Source organism: Odontesthes bonariensis, chromosome 8, assembly GCF_027942865.1.
Source record: "Odontesthes bonariensis isolate fOdoBon6 chromosome 8, fOdoBon6.hap1, whole genome shotgun sequence".
Classification (NCBI taxonomy): domain Eukaryota; kingdom Metazoa; phylum Chordata; class Actinopteri; order Atheriniformes; family Atherinopsidae; genus Odontesthes; species Odontesthes bonariensis.
Genome location: NC_134513.1, coordinates 11,962,631 through 11,988,237, shown reverse-complemented (window position 1 = coordinate 11,988,237; position 25,607 = coordinate 11,962,631). Strand labels below are relative to the sequence as shown.

General features: G+C 39.9%; 1 protein-coding gene across 1 annotated transcript in view; it reads right to left on the bottom strand.

Moving 5' to 3' along the window:
* Window positions 1-1,259: 1,259 nt before the first annotated feature.
* st8sia1 (ST8 alpha-N-acetyl-neuraminide alpha-2,8-sialyltransferase 1) overlaps window positions 1,260-25,607 on the bottom strand; it is a 28,955-nt gene continuing 4,607 nt past the window's right edge. The window contains exons 3-5 of the mRNA XM_075471725.1: window positions 22,425-22,534; window positions 7,767-7,859; window positions 1,260-7,537 (exon numbers count right to left, since the gene is read on the bottom strand). Coding sequence (XP_075327840.1) covers window positions 7,039-7,537; window positions 7,767-7,859; window positions 22,425-22,534 — 702 coding nt within the window. The 3' untranslated portion in view covers window positions 1,260-7,038. The remainder of the gene's footprint in view (window positions 7,538-7,766; window positions 7,860-22,424; window positions 22,535-25,607) is intronic.

Below are 25,607 nucleotides of genomic sequence, written 5' to 3'. Positions count from 1 at the left end.
TATGAAAATGGAACTCAAGGAGTAGAGTGACATCTGGCAAAGTGTCAGCCGTGGTGTAAGCACATAAAAGCTAGATTTAGCCAAGCAGCCTCTCAGTACTGTTTAGTCTTTCATTATAGACTTTAAGGAGGTGATCTGACCATCCAAAATAATGTTTACAGTTGGTCACCGCTTACACAGAGCTTCTGCTAGGCTGGAGCTCTATGAATAGATTTGTTTTGAGTTTAAAAGTGAGCTGCGAAAAATGAAAATAAAGCAAATAACTTATGAACATGTAAAATCCAAAGCTATGTAGAAATTCAAAGTATCTGAAAGAAACTACTAAGTCACTGAAGCTTTTATATGTTATCAGAAACAGACATTTGTTTGCACTTTTTGAGACAGTGTGCATGCAAGATAGTTATTTGAACCCACTCAAGGTTTTACATTTTATGCGTTTTATCAAAAGGCTTCCCGATCGTCGAAAATAGAAATAAGAAACAGACATAGCATTAGGAGAAAAAGTGAGACACGTATGTTTGGACTGCTGCACCGTTTACCCAGAATTAAACAATAACTGAAAAAAATAAAATAAAATGAAAAATGTAAACTGGCAAACAGCTATTGTAGGCATATTTCAGCAGATTCTGCCATGCATCCAATAATAGATAACATGCCCATGTAAACTATTGTGTTTGTTAGGTTAGCTCTCTTAAATGTTATTGGTGTATTTTTCAGCATTGATATGGCACAAATGGCTTTAGTTCTGTTTACATATTAGGCTTCCATGCATCCTAATATCATAACCAGATTAGCTGTTGTCCCAGTTCAGTTATCAAACATTTATTCAAAAGCTTCATCAAATGCAGTGAATCGATTTTTCTGTTTAAACAGTAAACAGTCCAGCAAGAAACATGGGCCTGAGACACAGGGGACATGTCTTTAAAAATTCATGGCCCATAAAAACAGGCCATTCAGACAAGGCTGCGGTAAGCAGTTTTTCCACTGATGCTAATCACCAGGAGCAAAAATGTTCAAAACCACTGTACAAACTGTATAGTCAGTCGAATTCCTGGGCCCCCCACACAAGCAAAAAAGCATATGAAAGAGAAGGAGATTCGTAAGAATATCAATGAAGAGAAAAATAGACTCTTTCCCTTTAATTTTTGCACATCTGCTCTGAATTTGTCTTTCATTTTAGAGTCAAGTGGGAGAACATGTATAAAGCAACAGTTGGCCCCATTCCAACATCAAAACAATTTTGAAGGTAACCACACATCTTAGGGTGTTTTATTATTTTTATTTTTTATTGGATTCCAGTGTTTGCCTTGTACATAGGTCTGGATGTTCTCAGATGAATCTACGTAGCACACACAACCGGCTAATTCCATTTTAAACAAGTTCTGGATTGTTTTTAACATGCTCAGGCAGGGTTGTTCACATCAGATGACTTGAATGGGCAAAAGGGAGTGAAAGTCAGCTTCTCAAAGAACAATGCCTTGAAAAAGTTTTGTTGTTCCTTCATCTTTTTGTATCAAATTGCGTCAGTCAAGGGAAATAAAGCACATTTACATTTTTTAAATAAAAAGCATTACATTGAATACTCAAATATGTTGGAAAATTGAAGCTTCTGCACTGGCTGATTACTTGGGTTAGACTGTATTTACATCAGTTTGTTTTAACATGTTTAAACATACAGCAGCACCATGACTAAAATTGTCCAAGTTATTACCATATTAATCACAGCATAGGTTAACATAAGTTAATTTACAATATACTGGATGATTAACTATTGGGATTTGCTTCAATTTCTTTATATGCCACCGTGCATACAATTTGAAAATTCACATCTTTGATGTTCCCAATGGCTGCATTAAAAAAAAAACAGTAATTTATAATACTATCGACCTTCCAACATCAGAGATGAAAAAGCTGAACACAAAGAAAAGAATGATTAGTTTGCACCAGGATCATCTCGTTTCTAAACCAAAACCTTAGAACAAAAATGTACACAGTCAGAGGAATTTGACATCATTTAAACTTAAAAAAAATTAAATAGAAATGATTAATCACACATGACTTTTCCATGACCAGATGGCTGCCACAGACTGTAGCTTAATAAATTTAAACAGTTGGCCTGAGGTAGAAAAAAATGGACAATACTGCAGTTGCCCTTGTATGCTCATACTAGACTGTCCCTTTCCACTAACTTCTGAAACCTCATGTTGTCAGCTTAAAAGTTATGGTTCGTCATTTTAGGAATCCCATGTACATACCGTAATCACTCCTAGGGTCAGGGATAGGGTCCTAGCCTTAATGTGAAGCTACAGCCTAGAAGCTTACCTTAGCATAAAGTAGCGATTCACAAAAATTAATCATGCCAAAAAAAAATAAAAAAAATAAATCTATTTTAAAAAAAAGGTGCTTTGCATTGAGGGCTTTTAAAGGCAGAGCGAAAGCACAGCAGACTGGAAGGTGGTGGGTATTTGAATTTATTCAATGTTAAAGATCATTCCACCTTTGTTCAGATTCACAGTTCTGCTCGCAAGAGCGAGAAGGTGAGACCAACAAAGATCAACTGGTTTGTGGATTCTGGAAGCCTCAAATTGAGTTTTTGTTTTGCTCCGACAAGTAGTTGAGAAATTCCAAGTCATGTCATCTCTTAGGAGTGCCATTGTAGTTAAGATACTATCAAAACTGGCAAATCACTGTTCTACAAACCCCAATGCAAACCATTGACCTGCTAACTTGCTAAATGCGAACAAATAAAAAGAGTTCCATCAAAGTGCATCAGGCCTCCCTGACCATATTTAGATTAAAAGTGGCCACTACATACAACGACCATGGCTTCACTACTGCATGGCTGCCAACACAATTACAGAACAAGTAATAAAAAAAAAACTAAAAAAAACACGCATGTTAGTAATTTATAGGCAACTATTCACAATAGAGTCAAAACCTGTAACTGGAATGTAAGCTGTGCAGGTTGCAGCATGAAGCTCATTGAATTAGCTTTTGAATATGTGTATTTTAACTAAAGATCTAAATCTAATATCACCTTGCCAACAGACCAATATTTACATCACAAATTCAATCAAATTTTCACCAAAGTGAAAAAAAAAAAGGATGAAATGATTGGGGGCACAGGTCAGAACATAATCAAAATAGATAATAATCTGTACCAAAAGCACATACATATTTAAAAATCATCATGCTTTTTTAAAATTCACTCTGCCATATCTCGTTCATTCACAATACTGAGCAGAAGACACAAAATAAAGGTGCATATAAGAAACGCAACAATAGAAAGCTGAATAAACAGCAGTCAAATCAATTTGTCAAACTGTGCACAAAGTTAATTTCCACCCGGTAATTCAGTGTAATTCACATTAAAGTTAATTTGACATCATTGACAAGAGTTATGAATGCAACACATATTTTCCAACTGATCCACCGAGCCAAGCTTTGCTAGGCAAATCAAAGACATGATCAGCATTGTAGATATCGCATTTGAATTAATCTTTTTATCTTCAAAGAAAATAGTTTTACTTCCCATTAATGTGGCTATTGAAGTTTTTCCAGTCATGCTAACTTTGGACTCTTTAGTTCTGTTGGAGATTTAAAAACAACAGATTTTTACACGATTGTTTTTTTTATATCTTACATCTTTCTGTTTAGCGGGTGTTCACTCTGGAGGTAACTGCACAGATGAATTTGTTAGCAGGTTAACAAAATGGAGCACCGTGCAATTTTAATCAGCTGCGTGATAAAAAGAGATGGAAATTGAGGCTTATCGTGCAGCATATTGACCTTTAAACAGGCAGATCCACCTAGCGCACTATAGCGTGGATGATTAGGAAAATTAAGTTGGATCATAATGCCCAAAACCCGACTTTCTTCTATAAAGAGCAATTACTCAAGTGGGGAGGCACTTGGATAGCAAAGGAAATGCTTCAGTGTGCCATTCGATAGGTTTAGTTTCAGTAGCTACACTCATAGCAAACACCAGCTCGCTATCAGGAAAATTCATGATCACAAGAAGAAAGTTTAATTGCTGTGTGTATGTAGCCGTCTAGACTTTTCCTGGGCTTGTATGCCATGAAATACAAAACCTGTGTCTGGTTAATTCATCAAAGGATGTCAGCTTTAGTGAAGTGGTTTCCAAATCAATTGTTCATGGAAAATAAGTCCCTCTCATTAACTCAATCGCGGAATAGCTCTTTTTGTTCTTCGGCTTGCCTCATCGGATGCAATGTGAAAGCTGCTTCACTTAATGACAGTGTGTTTCTGTTGACATTTGTTTAATGGGCTTTTGGCAGTAGCACTGTAGTCCCGTTTTCAAAACGGAACAATAGGAAAAATCCTCCACGTTTAAGCGAAAAGTTGAGATGCTTGGATGGTTTTTGCCTTTTTCAAAAGCAGCTGATGCACGACAGCGGTGGAAACACCTCTGAAAAAACTAATATTTTTCTGACTGATCACATGAACAAGCAGTTGTTTCTAGTTCTAGAGAATCTACATGGGCGACATTCACTGATGTGAAAGAAGAAACACGATGCCTGAATATCTGTTTTTCTTGCACATGGCCAAAACAACAGGTTTTGCATCCTCTTTCAAGAGATTTTCTTCATGGTTAGCCACCAAGTCATTGTTCATTACAGCCATGTGTAACATACCCTGAAAAGCCCTCTTACAATGATAGTACAAAGCCTAGTTTATTCACTTCAAACTAACTGATGGAAATCTGTTTATTTTAAGCAACATTGAAAGGAAATAGCTTCAGATTTGCTTAACAGCTGGATGGGAGCACAGTGCGAGTGGGGCTAAGTTGTGATATAGCTGTTAATGTTCTCTTCCATGATCAAGTCAAGATTTTCCAAGTCTGGCATCAATCCCTCTCTAAAGAGCGATGGTTCTCCTCCTTAGTTGACAGGAGAGCGGTGGTCGCAGGAACACCATCGGTTTCTAAAGGGATGTCGTCTTTCATGATGTCCTGTTGCATTTCAGTCAGTTTCCTTAGAGTCTCACTGAGCCACAAATATCACATTAATGGGAAATACACAAAATCAAAATGACCCAGAACTCTACTTGAGTTTATCTCAAAGGCACTGGACCTCGTTCAGTTTAAGAATGAGTAAGAACATGAAGCACTAACCCATGAATATGTTTCATACCTTGAGTCGGAGGATTGTGGTACAGTTCATGCATTCCCCATGCAGTTATCCTTTTGTTGAACTATCAACCGTATGACAAGATAACATTTCTCACTTTTAAATAACATTTTAAAGGAAGAAAGTCTAAAAATCAAACAAGCACATTGTTTCCCATTCAGAAGACTTGCAAGTCCAAAAAAAAAAAAAACATCTGTCAGCTGTGCTAACTTTTATATGAACGAGGCCGGACTCACACGTCCGCGTCTCAGGCGTCAACGGTTTCATTTCTCATTCACTTTAAGTGGAGTGACATCTTGCACTGCCAAATTAAAATGTAGGTTTTCTCTTTACTTTGCTAGCGTAGCTTTGCGGTGGAAAGCTAAGAACAGTTTACCTTTTTCATGTGGCAGTGGAGACGCCAACAAACATCGCCTAACCAAATGAAGTGTCTGATCTCACCGATTGTCACAACACTTCCAACAGCTCGCACGCATCTGTGTGAATCCTGCCTTGCTCCTCCCATGTGCAAACAAAAAGCAAAACCGCAGTATTAAAAAAGGAACACAGAGCAGAAGTTCGGATATTCCTACACTCTGATGTAAAGTGATATCTATAACTGCACAGGGGAAAAAAAAAAGTTCACCATCTACTCACAAAAGTATCGAACAACAAATGGAAAAATGGAATGGAAAAAAATGGAAAAACACAGAAAGTGACATAGAGTCCTTTTTGTCTGTCACTTTCTCTGTATATTAGTGATTCCTTGTTTCAGAGCACAACAAGCACAAACATTAGTTCAGACTGTATCAAAGAGTCTACTGTTCCCTTGGCTGGGCACTTGACAACTATAGTACAGTTACCAAGAGAAGACTTCCAGCAGGCTCTCTGAAGAAGTGGGTTAGTCTGTGTTTAACAGAAGAGTCTGCTTGCGTCCGAGTTGTACCAAAGAGTGAGTCAGTTATGATGAGCGTCACATAAAAGGTGAGGTGCCTATTTGTGGAATTTCATTTTTTTGTTTGCTTTTCAGAAAATATGAATTTCTGATTCTTTTTGGCCACAACGCTTTCTCCCTCGACGATGCACCAAAAGCAAAATTCACATTAAACCTGAAAAATCACATTTGGCAAACAAAAACAACATGTAGACACCGAAGTGTACTCTTTTTTTTTCCCTTTTTGGTAAAGGGTTCAAATGGAACTTGGCTGAACATTCTAGGGGATATAGTCCATAAGACTTCATTTCTAATAGCTGCTGCTTTGAACTTCAGCTCTATTTGGCACCACAGAGAATGCCAATCAAGCATTGTTGGGGAAAAAAAAAACAGAGAAAGATCTTTTCATACACATACCAGGCAACCTTCACTATTTCTACCCCCTGCCATTTTTTTTCTCTCTCCATTAAATTCCATTTCTATTCAACCACCTAGATACCAGGACACCATTATCTCTCCCTTGTTCCTCGTATTTTGCCAGGCTTTCAGTGCGTTTTATTATTCCCCCTTTGGTCCTCCACTCTCTGTGTCTCTGTTTGACAAAGACCTAGAGGGGGGTATGGTCCAGCTGCCCCCATATGTCAGATACAGTCTTCAAGTCCAAGCCCCACACCCATTCACAGCTGTTGCTTTCTGTGGAAATACACGCAAATCTTAGGGTATAGGTGAGGCAAATTTTGGGAATGTATGGATAGTTTATGTTCCGTGTATGTGTGTGCGTGTGTAAGCCTGCATGTGTCACTGTGTTTTGTGTGGAGGACATAACAAATTTTGAGGGATTAGTTTAGGCAGGAAAGTGTATGGATACAGATGCAGCACAGGAAATCCTCAGAGGAAAACTGCCTGCTGCTTTGCAACCCAAATGTCTTTATCTGCTTACTGAAACCGACTAAGCCTTAGCGAACCATTCTGTTTTCACTCCTCAAGGTGCTCAAACTCGGCCCCTTTGTGAGGGGGACAGTGCCCCACCCTCATGCGTAGTGTGCCGCTTTTGTGCAGGTGCCAAAGCTGGACAAACTCCTCAGGCATAGCGTGGAACCATTTATAGGGCAGGATGTTGTCATAGTAATGGTGGCTAACTGGTTGCTCGTCCAGGCCGACAGAGAACGGCCAGAAGCCGTAGGCCGTCACTTCGTCACATAGACCCAGGGCTAAGCTGATGAGGAAGAGCCCTGTGGAGAGGCGTTTTGCATGCACGCCACGGGTTTTCCAGAATTTACCCACTGTGCGCAAGAATTCTGGGTTGGCGAAGAGCATAGTGAGGTTGGAGGAGGTGTCTGCCAGTGCGTAATACGCCCGCAATGAAGGATCGGTGCCAGGCTTCATGGAAAACGCCGGCATGTAAATGTAGCTGGAACCGTAGACCTTCATGCCATCCACAAAAGCTTTTCTTGACCACAGAAGGTTCTGAAATCTGAAAGAAAAAGAGGGTATCAGAGAGTCTAACATGCTTTGAGGAATGCTCTGACATCTATGGAGTTGTCTGCTTAAATGTGTTAGTTATAACTGTCAAAAGAAAATTAGGATTTCAGTGTGAAACAATGATACAGAGATGCTCAAAAATAATTTGTGCCCTTTCACGATGTAAGCTATTAGTACTTATGACCAAGTGCATTTGCTAGATTTGAGAGTAAACATGTTACCTTTTCTCTATGATGCTGGGGTTGGCAGTGACCAGGTGTGTCCTGGTTCCCACATCTTCCACATATTCCTTTGAGAGTGGTGGAAGGTTACACCTAAAAGAGCAAAAAGCATGTGATATATCCTGTACATGTATAATTTCACATAGGTGTACACACTGAGGCATGCACACAAACTGATTCCTGAGAGCTACTTAAATAACGTTATCATTTTGGTATCAGAGTTGATTAAGATAGTGAGCAAAGACGCAGATGAATGGAATGCGTACTCATGATTTGTCTCTTGCTGTGACCAAGCAAGCTATTAATTATGCCTCCATCATTATCTATCCTTGCTTCCGTCATTTTGTTTGTTTCTTCAAAACTTAGCTCCTCCAAGTGAATATGTAAGAAAGAAATGGCAACTTCAAAAGACTGATACATCATGTCACTCAAAGAACATTGGAAACACCCGAGTTTCCTCACTCTGAGCTCATCCATAAATCTCCTATCATCTTACTCCTTAATGGGAAAGTGGAAAAACCCTGAGGATGGTGGAGGCGGGTTAATTTCCAGGGTTACCGGAGGAGAGTCCACACATGCAGCTGTAAGTTAGTGTAGTAAAAAGCACAGAGGGAAATCTTCCCCAATCTGTGATTATAGGGGATTTTCTGAACTGTAATTGCAACCTCAAGGAGGCAAGTGGAGGAGTGAGAAAACTAAGGCACACTATGTGGGAGAAGGATGTCATGACATGCTCATGACTTCTGGCCTAGTTACATCCTGGGCCTTGTTGACTGGTTCATATGAATATTGTTGATAGTTAGAAAGAGCGTGTTGATGATAAACTGCGAAAGCTAGGCGCCTCCAGAGAGGGCCACGTACACTTGTTATGATAAAACTGTATAAAAGGGTGTCACAAGATGAGCTCGTCGGACATTTTGTACATTCTGTATGCACATTTGCTGTGACGGTTTGTTCAATAAACTCCCCAATGGACGGCTGACCAACGCGGGATTCGACTCTAATTTCTCCACAACATAATGGTGACCCCGAATTCGTGAGAGTTTGCATCTGGATCCCGGCGGAGCGTGTCCTCTGTGCCCCGACAACCGACATCAGCTGTAACAAGCCGGCAGGTGGGATTTTGTTCCTACCATTACGCAGTTGATCTCGGTTAGTGGAGCACAGCTGACGGCTTCTTCCGGCTTCCCCAAATTTAAAAGAACACAGGAGAGAGATGGATCCTGCATTCGGTAAGCTCTTCCATTGCTTTCCTCTGCGCAGGGGGGCTGCTGAAATTGTTTGGGAAATTTTGGGCCAAGAGGAGCCATATGTTTGAATTGGGATACAATTGGGTAAACAGCAGCTGATGTGAGTTGTAAAGCAGACAGCTGTGAGCAGTTGGTCTGGCTTGTTGTTGTATTTTTGTGGTAATTAAGGAAGACTAGTCGCTGCGTTCCGGCAAATTGTGAATCGGATGAATTCAAACTGGATTAATTAATAGCTGTAAAGAAGCGGGTAGGTTGTTGAGCAATCGCCAATAGTACCTCTTGCGTCTTATCAGCCATCCTTCAATGCATTGGGGGGAGGAATACTGACGGGAGTACGGGGTACACTAGACTCATTAAACATACGTGAAAATTATTTTCACTAGTCAAGGAGTAAAACGAATATTGATAATTGATTGACTGGCGAACATTAAAGTTCAACGATTGAATCAATCAGGCTTTCAAAAAAAACTCTGAAATGAAAAAATCCAGTTCTATGAGGAGCACATTTTAAGTATATATGTTTATATCATTTTATATATCTGCTTAGAACTCTTTGGAGTTATCCGAGACCTCAGTATAAAGACATTTAGAAGAAAATTCAAATTCGTTTATGAAATTGGCCACAGGAGATTATTATTGAGAGGTCACAGCGAGGCTGGTAAAGTACACGTCAGCATCTGTTGCTTTGGTCAAGAAACCATATCACAAGGCTTGTAGGGAAAACACATTTTGTATTCCATATATTGCCGACACCAACATCTCCTGAAAAATTAAAAGTCTAAATGAAAGAAATTGATAATTTAAAAATGTGAAGATTTGAACGGTGACTGACAAAACTTTGATCGACTGACTTGGTGTGAGTGTGTGGGACCGGTCTCTGTCAATATGTGTGAAATCCTGCTATTTTATGTGAATGTAAAAAGAAGAAAAGAAAAAAGGTTCTGACTCATATCATCCCTTGACTTTTGAGTATTCGTAGTATTTTAAGTTAAACTCAGATTGGCTTCATTGTTATAATTGCCGCATTGATAGTTTGTTGAAATAAGGGGTTGTTACAGTGAAGAGCTGTGATTTTTAAACGCTGAGTGTTTATTTCTTTAAGATTCTGTATTTTCGTTGAGTGCATCTTGTTATTATTGAATTATTGAATACTGCTGTGATTGGTGTTAAGTTTCTAAAGTTCTATTCTCAACAGGCGAGTGAAGGTGTTTTGGCTTTCTGGGCTACAGAGGGTGCTGCGCGGGCACGCGGCTGGTGTGAAGGCGCGTGGTTTGTCCTTGACAGTTTTCTGCTGCTGCAAATGTTCGTGTGTGATCACACTTTCTGTCCTTGTGTCTTCCAGGGGCACTTTATAGTTGAACTGTAATAATTATTAGTTTTCTTTAGGTAATGTGCTAATTGCAGAGTTGTTATCAGTCGAGTAAATGTTGGTTTCGCAATTCCTAAGGGAGAGTTTCTGTCCTTAGGCCATTGATTCATCACGTCGTTCGACGTGAATGTGACATTCCTGATAAAGAAAGTTTTTCGCTTATGCATTGTTTCTGTATCTTTTGATTTGTAGTTTCCCTGTCCACAGCGTGTTAAATTGTATTTCTTTCTCTTTCTTAACAAATGCCATTTTGAGGTGAAGAATAGTGCAACTGTTATTTCTGTGTTGTTTGGTTTGTATTTTTTCTCTGTCCAGCTGGAAAGTTTGAATTTCCTCCTCTTTCTTAACTTGTAACAAAAAGTGTGACAAACGCCATTTTGAGTTGGGGTGAGGTTCAATTGTTATGTCTGGTTCAATTGTTATGTTTGGGAGGAGTTTGGAACAGTCTAGGAAGTAGATGTAATGGTGTGTTCATATTTGGTTGGTTAGAAATTCACGTGGTTCATTGGAGGAGGGCTTAGAGGTGTGTTCATATTTTATTGGTTAGAAGTTACGTGTCTCAGACGTGTTTCATTGGAGATAGATTTAGAGGTGTGTTTAGATTTCATTGGTCAAAAAAAATATATTTTTATTTCATTGGTCAGAATTGACGTAGCTGTGACGTACATTGGATCATCTGGTTTGGTGGAGGACATTGTGTGTGGATTGGATCGGAAGCATCCGGATGTGAGCAAAGGTTGGGGCAACGCCTTTAGCCTGAGTCACTTCAAACAGAGTAAGCATTAACTGAGCTTTCGATTAGCAATAAATTAACATTGGGTAGCATTAGTAATACAGATTAGCAATAATTAGTATTGATTAGCAATAACTAGCATTGATTAGCAATCACTAGCGTTGAATAGCATAATTAGCATTCAATTAGCATTGGTCAACAAGGAAGCTAGTATTGATTAGCAAAAAGTAGCATTGATTAGCAATAGTTAGCATTGGTTAGCATTAGTAGCATTTGTTAGCATTTCGTTAGCCATAATTAGCATTGATCAGAAATACAATTAGCATTGATTAGCATTGGTTAGCATTTGTTAGCATTTCGTTAGCCATAATTAGCATTGGTCAGAAAGACATTTAGCATTGATTAGCAATAGCAATAAGGCAAATAATGGTTTAAGTCTTAATTAGCAATAGGTTAGCATTTATTAGCAACAGCTAGGAAGCTAACAGCAATTGGCATTGGTTAGAAGTCAAAAAGCTAAATTAGCCTAACATTGAATTAACATTGGTTCAATTTAAAAAAACAAAAACAAAAAAACAACCAAGACCGTAAGCTTTCAAAGCTAACATAGGCTAACCTTAACATTAGCATTGACAATATCCAATCCAATAATTAGCTGCATCTAAGCTAAATTTAGCCGAGCATTAAATTAGCATGGATTAGAGTTAAATAATTAGTTAATTTAAATTGACTTTCAAAAAAAAAAAAAAAAAGGGGGAATACGAATAATAAATAAGGAAAATTTAGAAAATAGATAAGTAAATAAAAAAGGAAAAGTCAAAAGTCAATAGAAGGGAACTAACTAGGTGAAACAATGGATGTAACACCAACAATACCATTAGCGCCAAACATCCTGAACATTCCAAAGATATTAAAAAGATATCTCTAAAATGGGAAAAACTAACAAAAAATAACGTCTCACCCTGGCCAAAAGGTGGCACTTTCAATGTAACTACCTGTAAGATTATGGAACAAAGGATTAAAGCTTACAAACCAAAGGACAAAAGCAAAAAGAGACAGGAAAAGAGAGAGCTTGAATTAAAAGTTTTACATTTCTTTGAAAATGCAGAGCTATATCCAACACTGCCAGGAGCAGTAAACATACAAGGAGATTCTGAAATAAAAGATCACAAAATATCTCATGAACGTCCAGAACCACAAATAGCTACATCAAGCAGTCATGGAGCTCCTGAGCCAGACGCCGTCTGTAATTCAGATCAGGCAAGGGGACAGCTCCCACAATACCAAAGATCACCAGAACTGGCACCACCAGTTCAAAAGGCATCTTCTGAAGAACATAAGAGTCCAACAGCGTCAGCACCGAGTTTGATAGAAATGACGCAGGGACAGTATGTGCCGTGGCAGACGCTCGTCCTAGCGAGGCTGGTTGCTCGATTGCCGGACATTCACACAGCTGCAAGCAAATGGATAAGAGCTTTTGAACAAGAGACTGTGCATAAACTGTTGTCTGTTGGACACATTAAGGCAGTGTGGGCACTGTGTTTTGGAACTTCTACCATGGAGGGCATTTTGAGACACAGTGAGAATGACTGGATGTTGAGCCACCGAGCTGATGGAACTGACTTTAATGGATATCGAGCTGCACTCTGGAGAGCGTTACGAGCTGAGTTTCCTGTGGGAGTGGACCTCGAAGCATTAAAGGGGGAACCACTGTCAGGAACAGAGAGTCCAGCTGTGTACATTGCACAACAATTGAAGAAATGGAGACAAGAGTCTGAGGGAGAAATCGAGAAGTGCCCAGCTTGGGTGACATTGTTCAGAGTTTCCATCAAAGAGGCTCTGCCTGCCCCAGCTCAGGGGAGGCTGGAGGATGTGGTGGGGTTGAATTCAATGTCACATGGACAATTCCGAGACCATGTGGTGCATGCAGTAAACAAATACAGAAAAGAACTGAAACGGAAGGAGCAGGAGAAGGATATGCAAAGGGAACTTGCACGGTTGCAGTTAGAAGAACTGCAAGCGAAGCAAGAAGTACGAAATGAGGCCATGACAGCGGGGGCCGCTGAACAGCCATCACAGGGGCAAGTCCATCGTCGACCCTGTCAAAGGTCAAGAAGAGGTGCACCTGGAGGACAAAGGTCCTCGGGGGCATGTTGGGCCTGTGGCGAGAGGGGACACTTTGTTTACAGCTGTCCGAGAGCACCGAGAAACCCGAGTGTTCGGCAGGACCGTGGCCAGTCCCTGCGGGGCGGAGCAAGTGGCCCGGCAGGTCCAAGGCGTTCCTCTGGCAGAGGAATCCCAGTATTGGTTTACATTGACATATAGAGGTAAGAAGTACACTTACATCGGACGTACTCAAAAGGGTTTAAAAACCGCCCTCAGGTGTGTCATCATTACAAAACAAAAAAAAGTTTTTAAGTTAAATGTGTCACGACTACTAAGTTTCTAAACCTTGAATTTAAATAGGTCACTGTTACTAGGACACAACAAAACAAAGTTTCTGAATTTAAAATTTAAATGTGCCACTATTACGAAGTTCTAAAATTTGAACGGAACAAAGTTTCTAATTTAAATTTTAGCATTGATAGCCTGAATTAGAGTATCTATTTAGCCCATAGGGAATTACTGATATCTCTCCATCCCACTTGGAGGGAGTAAGAAAAGCGCCATGTCCAAAATAAATAAATGAACAACTAATGAATAAATAAGTAAAATTAAAATACAACAAGTATGATCTTCTTTTGGGAGGATTATGCAATAGAATGCGCTTCCTCTGGAAGGAATCATGAAAAATCCAAAGATCAAAGGTTGAAAGCACAACTGGGGGCTAAGTTAGCCTTTGAAAATTTGAAACGAAATGAGCAAAAGTCATCCAAAACGGGCAACATTAGTCTATGAGAAGCCATTTTTCTTATATGTCTCCAATAAAAACCATAAGATTTCAGAACTAATAAATCAGAGTAGGTATGTTGTGACTCGGACAGGATGTTTGCAGGTTGTGCATCTTTTGACACGTCCAGATGTGAATACAGAAGTGTGCTACATCGGATCCTGCGGATGTCATTCCATGTGAGTTTGAAGGAGAACCACATGAGCGTGTGTCAGAAGCTGTGAGATATATTAAACTGAGACCTGACTTAGAAGCAACTTCACTTGTGCAGGCTGACGTCACTTATGTTGTGCATGGTTCATGTTGTGAGATCATTTGGGTGATCATGAGGTTTTGCAGTTGTGAAACAGGATGATGGAGAACTTTGTGATGGTGAAAGCTGAGAAGTGTGAACGGCCATGTTCGGCACAGTTGGCTGAACTGAAGGCATTAACGGAAGCATGTCTACTGGTGAAAGGTAAGGTTACGAATGTATACACAGATTCTGCATAGACTCATGATATTTGCTATTTGTTTGTTAGTTACATCCTGGGCCTTGTTGACTGGTTCATATGAATATTGTTGATAGTTAGAATGAGCGTGTTGATGATAAACTGCGAAAGCTAGGCGCCTCCAGAGAGGGCCACGTACACTTGTTATGATAAAACTGTATAAAAGGGTGTCACAAGATGAGCTCGTCGGACATTTTGTACATTCTGTATGCACATTTGCTGTGACGGTTTGTTCAATAAACTCCCCAATGGACGGCTGACCAACGCGGGATTCGACTCTAATTTCTCCACAACATAATGGTGACCCCGAATTCGTGAGAGTTTGCATCTGGATCCCGGCGGAGCGTGTCCTCTGTGCCCCGACAACCGACATCAGCTGTAACAAGCCGGCAGGTGGGATTTTGTTCCTACCATTACGCAGTTGATCTCGGTTAGTGGAGCACAGCTGACGGCTTCTTCCGGCTTCCCCAAATTTAAAAGAACACAGGAGAGAGATGGATCCTGCATTCGGTAAGCTCTTCCATTGCTTTCCTCTGCGCAGGGGGGCTGCTGAAATTGTTTGGGAAATTTTGGGCCAAGAGGAGCCATATGTTTGAATTGGGATACAATTGGGTAAACAGCAGCTGATGTGAGTTGTAAAGCAGACAGCTGTGAGCAGTTGGTCTGGCTTGTTGTTGTATTTTTGTGGTAATTAAGGAAGACTAGTCGCTGCGTTCCGGCAAATTGTGAATCGGATGAATTCAAACTGGATTAATTAATAGCTGTAAAGAAGCGGGTAGGTTGTTGAGCAATCGCCAATAGTACCTCTTGCGTCTTATCAGCCATCCTTCAATGCATTGGGGGGAGGAATACTGACGGGAGTACGGGGTACACTAGACTCATTAAACATACGTGAAAATTATTTTCACTAGTCAAGGAGTAAAACGAATATTGATAATTGATTGACTGGCGAACATTAAAGTTCAACGATTGAATCAATCAGGCTTTCAAAAAAAACTCTGAAATGAAAAAATCCAGTTCTATGAGGAGCACATTTTAAGTATATATGTTTATATCATTTTATATATCTGCTTAGAACTCTTTGGAGTTATCCGAGACCTCAGTATAAAGACATTTAGAAGAAAATTCAAATTCGTTTATGAAATTGGCCACAGGAGATTATTATTGAGAGGTCACAGCGAGGCTGGTAAAGTACACGTCAGCATCTGTTGCTTTGGTCAAGAAACCATATCACAAGGCTTGTAGGGAAAACACATTTTGTATTCCATATATTGCCGACACCAACATCTCCTGAAAAATTAAAAGTCTAAATGAAAGAAATTGATAATTTAAAAATGTGAAGATTTGAACGGTGACTGACAAAACTTTGATCGACTGACTTGGTGTGAGTGTGTGGGACCGGTCTCTGTCAATATGTGTGAAATCCTGCTATTTTATGTGAATGTAAAAAGAAGAAAAGAAAAAAGGTTCTGACTCATATCATCCCTTGACTTTTGAGTATTCGTAGTATTTTAAGTTAAACTCAGATTGGCTTCATTGTTATAATTGCCGCATTGATAGTTTGTTGAAATAAGGGGTTGTTACAGTGAAGAGCTGTGATTTTTAAACGCTGAGTGTTTATTTCTTTAAGATTCTGTATTTTCGTTGAGTGCATCTTGTTATTATTGAATTATTGAATACTGCTGTGATTGGTGTTAAGTTTCTAAAGTTCTATTCTCAACAGGCGAGTGAAGGTGTTTTGGCTTTCTGGGCTACAGAGGGTGCTGCGCGGGCACGCGGCTGGTGTGAAGGCGCGTGGTTTGTCCTTGACAGTTTTCTGCTGCTGCAAATGTTCGTGTGTGATCACACTTTCTGTCCTTGTGTCTTCCAGGGGCACTTTATAGTTGAACTGTAATAATTATTAGTTTTCTTTAGGTAATGTGCTAATTGCAGAGTTGTTATCAGTCGAGTAAATGTTGGTTTCGCAATTCCTAAGGGAGAGTTTCTGTCCTTAGGCCATTGATTCATCACGTCGTTCGACGTGAATGTGACATTCCTGATAAAGAAAGTTTTTCGCTTATGCATTGTTTCTGTATCTTTTGATTTGTAGTTTCCCTGTCCACAGCGTGTTAAATTGTATTTCTTTCTCTTTCTTAACAAATGCCATTTTGAGGTGAAGAATAGTGCAACTGTTATTTCTGTGTTGTTTGGTTTGTATTTTTTCTCTGTCCAGCTGGAAAGTTTGAATTTCCTCCTCTTTCTTAACTTGTAACAAAAAGTGTGACAAACGCCATTTTGAGTTGGGGTGAGGTTCAATTGTTATGTCTGGTTCAATTGTTATGTTTGGGAGGAGTTTGGAACAGTCTAGGAAGTAGATGTAATGGTGTGTTCATATTTGGTTGGTTAGAAATTCACGTGGTTCATTGGAGGAGGGCTTAGAGGTGTGTTCATATTTTATTGGTTAGAAGTTACGTGTCTCAGACGTGTTTCATTGGAGATAGATTTAGAGGTGTGTTTAGATTTCATTGGTCAAAAAAAATATATTTTTATTTCATTGGTCAGAATTGACGTAGCTGTGACGTACATTGGATCATCTGGTTTGGTGGAGGACATTGTGTGTGGATTGGATCGGAAGCATCCGGATGTGAGCAAAGGTTGGGGCAACGCCTTTAGCCTGAGTCACTTCAAACAGAGTAAGCATTAACTGAGCTTTCGATTAGCAATAAATTAACATTGGGTAGCATTAGTAATACAGATTAGCAATAATTAGTATTGATTAGCAATAACTAGCATTGATTAGCAATCACTAGCGTTGAATAGCATAATTAGCATTCAATTAGCATTGGTCAACAAGGAAGCTAGTATTGATTAGCAAAAAGTAGCATTGATTAGCAATAGTTAGCATTGGTTAGCATTAGTAGCATTTGTTAGCATTTCGTTAGCCATAATTAGCATTGATCAGAAATACAATTAGCATTGATTAGCATTGGTTAGCATTTGTTAGCATTTCGTTAGCCATAATTAGCATTGGTCAGAAAGACATTTAGCATTGATTAGCAATAGCAATAAGGCAAATAATGGTTTAAGTCTTAATTAGCAATAGGTTAGCATTTATTAGCAACAGCTAGGAAGCTAACAGCAATTGGCATTGGTTAGAAGTCAAAAAGCTAAATTAGCCTAACATTGAATTAACATTGGTTCAATTTAAAAAAACAAAAACAAAAAAACAACCAAGACCGTAAGCTTTCAAAGCTAACATAGGCTAACCTTAACATTAGCATTGACAATATCCAATCCAATAATTAGCTGCATCTAAGCTAAATTTAGCCGAGCATTAAATTAGCATGGATTAGAGTTAAATAATTAGTTAATTTAAATTGACTTTCAAAAAAAAAAAAAAAAAGGGGGAATACGAATAATAAATAAGGAAAATTTAGAAAATAGATAAGTAAATAAAAAAGGAAAAGTCAAAAGTCAATAGAAGGGAACTAACTAGGTGAAACAATGGATGTAACACCAACAATACCATTAGCGCCAAACATCCTGAACATTCCAAAGATATTAAAAAGATATCTCTAAAATGGGAAAAACTAACAAAAAATAACGTCTCACCCTGGCCAAAAGGTGGCACTTTCAATGTAACTACCTGTAAGATTATGGAACAAAGGATTAAAGCTTACAAACCAAAGGACAAAAGCAAAAAGAGACAGGAAAAGAGAGAGCTTGAATTAAAAGTTTTACATTTCTTTGAAAATGCAGAGCTATATCCAACACTGCCAGGAGCAGTAAACATACAAGGAGATTCTGAAATAAAAGATCACAAAATATCTCATGAACGTCCAGAACCACAAATAGCTACATCAAGCAGTCATGGAGCTCCTGAGCCAGACGCCGTCTGTAATTCAGATCAGGCAAGGGGACAGCTCCCACAATACCAAAGATCACCAGAACTGGCACCACCAGTTCAAAAGGCATCTTCTGAAGAACATAAGAGTCCAACAGCGTCAGCACCGAGTTTGATAGAAATGACGCAGGGACAGTATGTGCCGTGGCAGACGCTCGTCCTAGCGAGGCTGGTTGCTCGATTGCCGGACATTCACACAGCTGCAAGCAAATGGATAAGAGCTTTTGAACAAGAGACTGTGCATAAACTGTTGTCTGTTGGACACATTAAGGCAGTGTGGGCACTGTGTTTTGGAACTTCTACCATGGAGGGCATTTTGAGACACAGTGAGAATGACTGGATGTTGAGCCACCGAGCTGATGGAACTGACTTTAATGGATATCGAGCTGCACTCTGGAGAGCGTTACGAGCTGAGTTTCCTGTGGGAGTGGACCTCGAAGCATTAAAGGGGGAACCACTGTCAGGAACAGAGAGTCCAGCTGTGTACATTGCACAACAATTGAAGAAATGGAGACAAGAGTCTGAGGGAGAAATCGAGAAGTGCCCAGCTTGGGTGACATTGTTCAGAGTTTCCATCAAAGAGGCTCTGCCTGCCCCAGCTCAGGGGAGGCTGGAGGATGTGGTGGGGTTGAATTCAATGTCACATGGACAATTCCGAGACCATGTGGTGCATGCAGTAAACAAATACAGAAAAGAACTGAAACGGAAGGAGCAGGAGAAGGATATGCAAAGGGAACTTGCACGGTTGCAGTTAGAAGAACTGCAAGCGAAGCAAGAAGTACGAAATGAGGCCATGACAGCGGGGGCCGCTGAACAGCCATCACAGGGGCAAGTCCATCGTCGACCCTGTCAAAGGTCAAGAAGAGGTGCACCTGGAGGACAAAGGTCCTCGGGGGCATGTTGGGCCTGTGGCGAGAGGGGACACTTTGTTTACAGCTGTCCGAGAGCACCGAGAAACCCGAGTGTTCGGCAGGACCGTGGCCAGTCCCTGCGGGGCGGAGCAAGTGGCCCGGCAGGTCCAAGGCGTTCCTCTGGCAGAGGAATCCCAGTATTGGTTTACATTGACATATAGAGGTAAGAAGTACACTTACATCGGACGTACTCAAAAGGGTTTAAAAACCGCCCTCAGGTGTGTCATCATTACAAAACAAAAAAAAGTTTTTAAGTTAAATGTGTCACGACTACTAAGTTTCTAAACCTTGAATTTAAATAGGTCACTGTTACTAGGACACAACAAAACAAAGTTTCTGAATTTAAAATTTAAATGTGCCACTATTACGAAGTTCTAAAATTTGAACGGAACAAAGTTTCTAATTTAAATTTTAGCATTGATAGCCTGAATTAGAGTATCTATTTAGCCCATAGGGAATTACTGATATCTCTCCATCCCACTTGGAGGGAGTAAGAAAAGCGCCATGTCCAAAATAAATAAATGAACAACTAATGAATAAATAAGTAAAATTAAAATACAACAAGTATGATCTTCTTTTGGGAGGATTATGCAATAGAATGCGCTTCCTCTGGAAGGAATCATGAAAAATCCAAAGATCAAAGGTTGAAAGCACAACTGGGGGCTAAGTTAGCCTTTGAAAATTTGAAACGAAATGAGCAAAAGTCATCCAAAACGGGCAACATTAGTCTATGAGAAGCCATTTTTCTTATATGTCTCCAATAAAAACCATAAGATTTCAGAACTAATAAATCAGAGTAGGTATGTTGTGACTCGGACAGGATGTTTGCAGGTTGTGCATCTTTTGACACGTCCAGATGTGAATACAGAAGTGTGCTACATCGGATCCTGCGGATGTCATTCCATGTGAGTTTGAAGGAGAACCACATGAGCGTGTGTCAGAAGCTGTGAGATATATTAAACTGAGACCTGACTTAGAAGCAACTTCACTTGTGCAGGCTGACGTCACTTATGTTGTGCATGGTTCATGTTGTGAGATCATTTGGGTGATCATGAGGTTTTGCAGTTGTGAAACAGGATGATGGAGAACTTTGTGATGGTGAAAGCTGAGAAGTGTGAACGGCCATGTTCGGCACAGTTGGCTGAACTGAAGGCATTAACGGAAGCATGTCTACTGGTGAAAGGTAAGGTTACGAATGTATACACAGATTCTGCATAGACTCATGATATTTGCTATTTGTTTGTTAGTTACATCCTGGGCCTTGTTGACTGGTTCATATGAATATTGTTGATAGTTAGAATGAGCGTGTTGATGATAAACTGCGAAAGCTAGGCGCCTCCAGAGAGGGCCACGTACACTTGTTATGATAAAACTGTATAAAAGGGTGTCACAAGATGAGCTCGTCGGACATTTTGTACATTCTGTATGCACATTTGCTGTGACGGTTTGTTCAATAAACTCCCCAATGGACGGCTGACCAACGCGGGATTCGACTCTAATTTCTCCACAACAACACTTGCATCCTTCGCCCACATCCTCACAGGTAGACTGCGAGTACGCACATTAGCATGATGAAAATAACTATATTATTACAACACAGGACACGAGGTTGTTGACCAAACATATTTTGCCCCATTGACCTAAAAATTGAATGCAGTGTTTTTAGAACACTTAAAATTACAGTACAAGGAGCTTGCTTGGTCAACTTACCCTTAAATCCACCCATCCCTTCCTGAATTACCATGTTTTAGAAGTTGCAGCCTACAAACATTGGGTGTGTGGACATTATCTTGCAAGGGTCATAAAGACTTTACAGTTAAACTGTATTTTTATTTTCTGGCAGACTGAAACCACTGCACCACAAAGAAATGTTTATTTTACGCATATCCAGAGTGGTATCTCCACATGAATCTGCAGATTTTGAGAAAGAGGTTACATTAAATGTATCCAAGTGTGCATTTTAGGAAGCCCCAGCCCCCAGAGATAGTGCTTCATGGTTAATCACATCAGCTCATCTTATTACCTCAGTGCAATGTGCCATATAACATTAAGGAGGGTTTAGTAATGATGCGGAGTGTCTAGGGCAGCTTACCCTGAAAAGGATCTATTGTTGTTGTTTTAAATGTGAAGAGACCGCAACACTGTTGGGGGCTGATAGCGTCTCTCCTCATTATCACGTGTAGCAGAGCTTTTTTTGCAACAACATCACCAGAACCAAACCGGAAATAAAATTAGTCTGTTTAAGCCAGAAAGGAGGCTTCTCGAACAGGTCAGAGATAACAGTCACAAAAAAGTTAAATGTGCGACAAACACAGGCGCACAATAACAAACAGACTTGGAGTTGGAGCTGTATTCCACAATTCCAATAATGAAATAATTCCTAGAATTCCTAAGCTATTCTTTACAAGGTCTTTAGATGTAGCTTTTTTTTATTGTTTGGAAATGACAGAGTTTCATACTGGAGGACTGTTTTCCAATCTTCATCCTAAATTCAGGGGCATATGCAACATGCTTCTGATGAAACTCATCCATAAACTTTAAAATTCCGCATTTTTGATTTGTATTGGCAGGCAGCGCCTGATCGGGCCAGAGGAGGAGACCAATTACTGTACACACGTCTGGGCTTTTTGTCGTGGACGATCCACACTCATGGGAAATGTAAGTATTTCAAAAGGAAAACTGCCCAAGTACTTTTCCATCTTCATAGTGAATGGATGTGTGAGAATCGGTTTGCTGTTTGCGCTGCTATTAGCTTTAGACTGGAATTGAACAACTGTGTCTTTAACATGAATTCTTCCTTCCTGTATGATTTCACCAAGATCTCTACCACTTTTTTTTTTAAACTAGTCTCCTTAATGTAAAGCATTTCTACGCCAAAGCAGATGGTTTCTTTCTACTCATCTAATACACCTCCTATTCTGCTTATTCACTCCTCCCCTGTTTTCCTTCTTGACCCTACTGTGACCCATTTTTCTGTGTCTTTGTCTCTTAGCTACGTCCGACACCGGCTCTCGGTATCATAGACGTGTATGGTTGCTCTCTTGGGCACGGCAGATTAAAATTTTCAAGGTGTTGCAAAGCAGTTCCGCCCATGCATTCCCTCACACACCCAAAGAGTCTCCATCTCTCACCGCAAGACGAAGTCGGCTTGGTCGATGTCTCGTCCACACTTGCTGTGTCTGAGGATGCCACCGTTGCCGACCACTGCACACTTCTTCAGGGGCAGCTGCAGAGGGTTGGCCTAGGCAGAAAAATAGAAAAAGGTGCAGTCTTGTTAGTATATAATTAGAGCCTGGACATAAAAACATTAATTAAGTTGCACAGATACACAGAAACAAGCAATTATTTCCACTTCTAGCATTGAGACCATCGCCTTGTGTGCCCCTTTTGTCTAGTGCTCCTTTCATCTCACAGCTTTGGGGGCTGATGGGTAAACCAGCAAAAAAAATATGGAGTTGTCTCTAAAAGCAAGCAGGGGTCATACAGCTTATGAATCTGCCCGTTTCTGGCATTTGATCTTCGAACAATGTACATATTACGTATGGTGACATTATCTAACAAGCCGAACCAAACAGGATCTACTTTTTACAGTATGTACTTTGTTTCCATGCCCATGAAAAAAAGAAAATTTAAAAAAATTATTTAAGGAATGTAAACTTTGAGCTAAATGTACCCAAATTATTTTGTTGCATAAAAAAATGGGAGAAAACCAATCTTCCATTATAATCAGATCTGTGTCCTGGTAAATTTTTAGGTCTCTGGACTGTGGTAGTCCTTGTGAAAACTACCCAAAACTACCTCATCTACAGCGGCAAGAGAAGAAATTTTTCTTAACTGAGCAAAAGGGAATAAATTAGGCTTAGTTTTCCACATTAAGACCACCCACAAACACAAATGCTAGCAAAACAAGTTCCGGGTGTATTGTTGTCTATAGCAACATGATGGATACATCCATCAGTTTTATTTACAGCCTATGTTTACAATAGCGCAGGTGAAAGATACCCACTGTGCCTAAAGTTGCTGTATTGTGTCTCTCTATTTACATTTACGAGTTGAGATCCAGGCATCTGCATAACTTTCACTGAATGTATCTCAATTTTAGTCTAGATTGCTAAGTAGCATTAAGATATCAGTTTCCCATAAAATTCCTCCGTGGAAACAGACAATTAGTAGACATCCACTTCCCGTCTTTTGAACGTCATAGCGCTCTTAAATCAGAGCAACCAAATGCGTGACACAGAGCTCAGCAACGACTGACTCAGGCTGAGTGATGTGGAAATCTTTTTAAAAAAGGAGAAGGGCAAGATGCAACCTCCAGATCAAACAAACGCACAAGCTCTCAGAATCATCATGGTTCGAAGCATCTCAACCAGATTACCGTGCACATCTTTGGTGGGTGTGATGGGAAGTCTTTTTTCCTATGTTGACTGAACTGGTCCTTCGGTTTTGTTATAATTGGCAAAATTCCAATGAAATTTAAGTCATATAAAAACCAGACATACGCAGGCTTTGGGTCAAGCTTTCATCTGTGCAGTTTTAAATTGCCATGCTTTGTATTACTTTTTATCCATCTCTATTGTCTACTTTGAAATGTTTAGACTTCTCTGCAGTGCATTTCTCCTACTAAACAGTAGGTCTTTCTTCATAACACAAGGTAATGGCCACAAACTCAAGACCAGAAGCCTTGGCTGTGAATAACAATCTTAATTTTTTTGTCTGTATCAAAACTGCTGCAGATAAAACTGAAACACCACACTTCAAAAGGAAAAGACCAAAAATGTCCTTTCTCTGTACCTCAACAGCATTTAAGTCTGAGGCATGGATTAAGTGAGACGACGGAAACAATTGTGCTCATTATTCCCCCTGAGTGTGCACGCATAAGAATGAATACACACACACACACACACACACACACACACACACACACACACACACACACACACACACACACACACACATACACACACAACTCTCTTTGCCTCAAGGTCTCTTTTGGACCATGACAGAAAGGGCTGAGTCAGCAGACAATGCTCTTGAAAACATCTCATCAACAAGGGGGAGGGGAATAACAAAGTTTGACTAAAACTGGACATTTCTTATAGTAGCACACAGTAGAGCAGAGCTAGAAAGTGTTTTCAAGTAATTTCTTTATTATCTAAATCATTCACCAATGATTGCAAATGTTACATTTGGGGAAATGAAACTAGCTAGTGTTTGACGGTCAGAGGTCCACAAACACCACAACGGCATTGTAGAAGTAAAGATAACAGGAAACTGCAGTTTAGTCCACAAAGCCTTATGTACATATGCTCTGTTTGAGCCACGGAACTAACCAGCAATTAACTGTCAAAGCCTTAATTGGCACATTCCCTGGCAGATGCCCAAGTTCTGTAGGTGCTGCCAGCTCGGTGTAGCATGGCTGGTTGCCTGTGCTCAGACCTACAATCACAGAAGTGGTAGTTCACAAGACAGGATATTCAACTTCATCTATCGTGTGCAACGAGCAGACACTTCTGAGAAACACACGACTAACCACAGGAAGGATAGCTTTGCACAGAAAGTGTGAGTGTTACTTGCACATAAGTTGTACAATGTGGCAGACTGCTGGAATAACCTTGGGCAGGGTGATGCACTGGGGTCAGAGACAGAGAAAAATAACCTACATATGAGGGGCATTCAGGGGTGATGCCAGAAACAGCATTTTAAACATTGTTATTTTTACATTTGGTTAGCAAGAAATGTCGATGTTGATGTTAAAAATGTAATGGATTTAGGGAACTGAAAGCTTGGTAACGGGGGCTAACTTCAGATTATTAACGTGATCATTTCAAAAACTTTTTACTGTCAGATGACATTATGTAAAGCTGTTTGGATTGTTAGGTTTTAAAACATTACCAAAATACTATATAGGCCTATAGTAATAATACATTTTTGATATTTCTGAAGTATTTTTTTCCAGGAAGTTGATGAAAGTTGGCCATTTTTTGGCATTGTGAGGCAGCCGTGGCCTAGTGGTTAGGGAGGTGGACTTAATATCAGAGGGTTGCAAGTTCAAGTTCAAGTCCCGCCATTACCTCTCCCTACACCTCTATTCATGGCTGAAGTGCCCTTGAGCAAGGCACCTAACCCCACAATGCTCCAGGGCCTGTAACCAATACCCTGTATCTAAATAGATGTAAGTCACTTTGGATAAAAAGCGTCAGCTAATGTAATTGACTGGTTTTAACCAGAAAAGAGTTTTTAGATTCATATTTTAATCAATTAATTAATACTTTACAATAGTTTTCTGGCTTGAAGCCCAATAAACAGGGTTA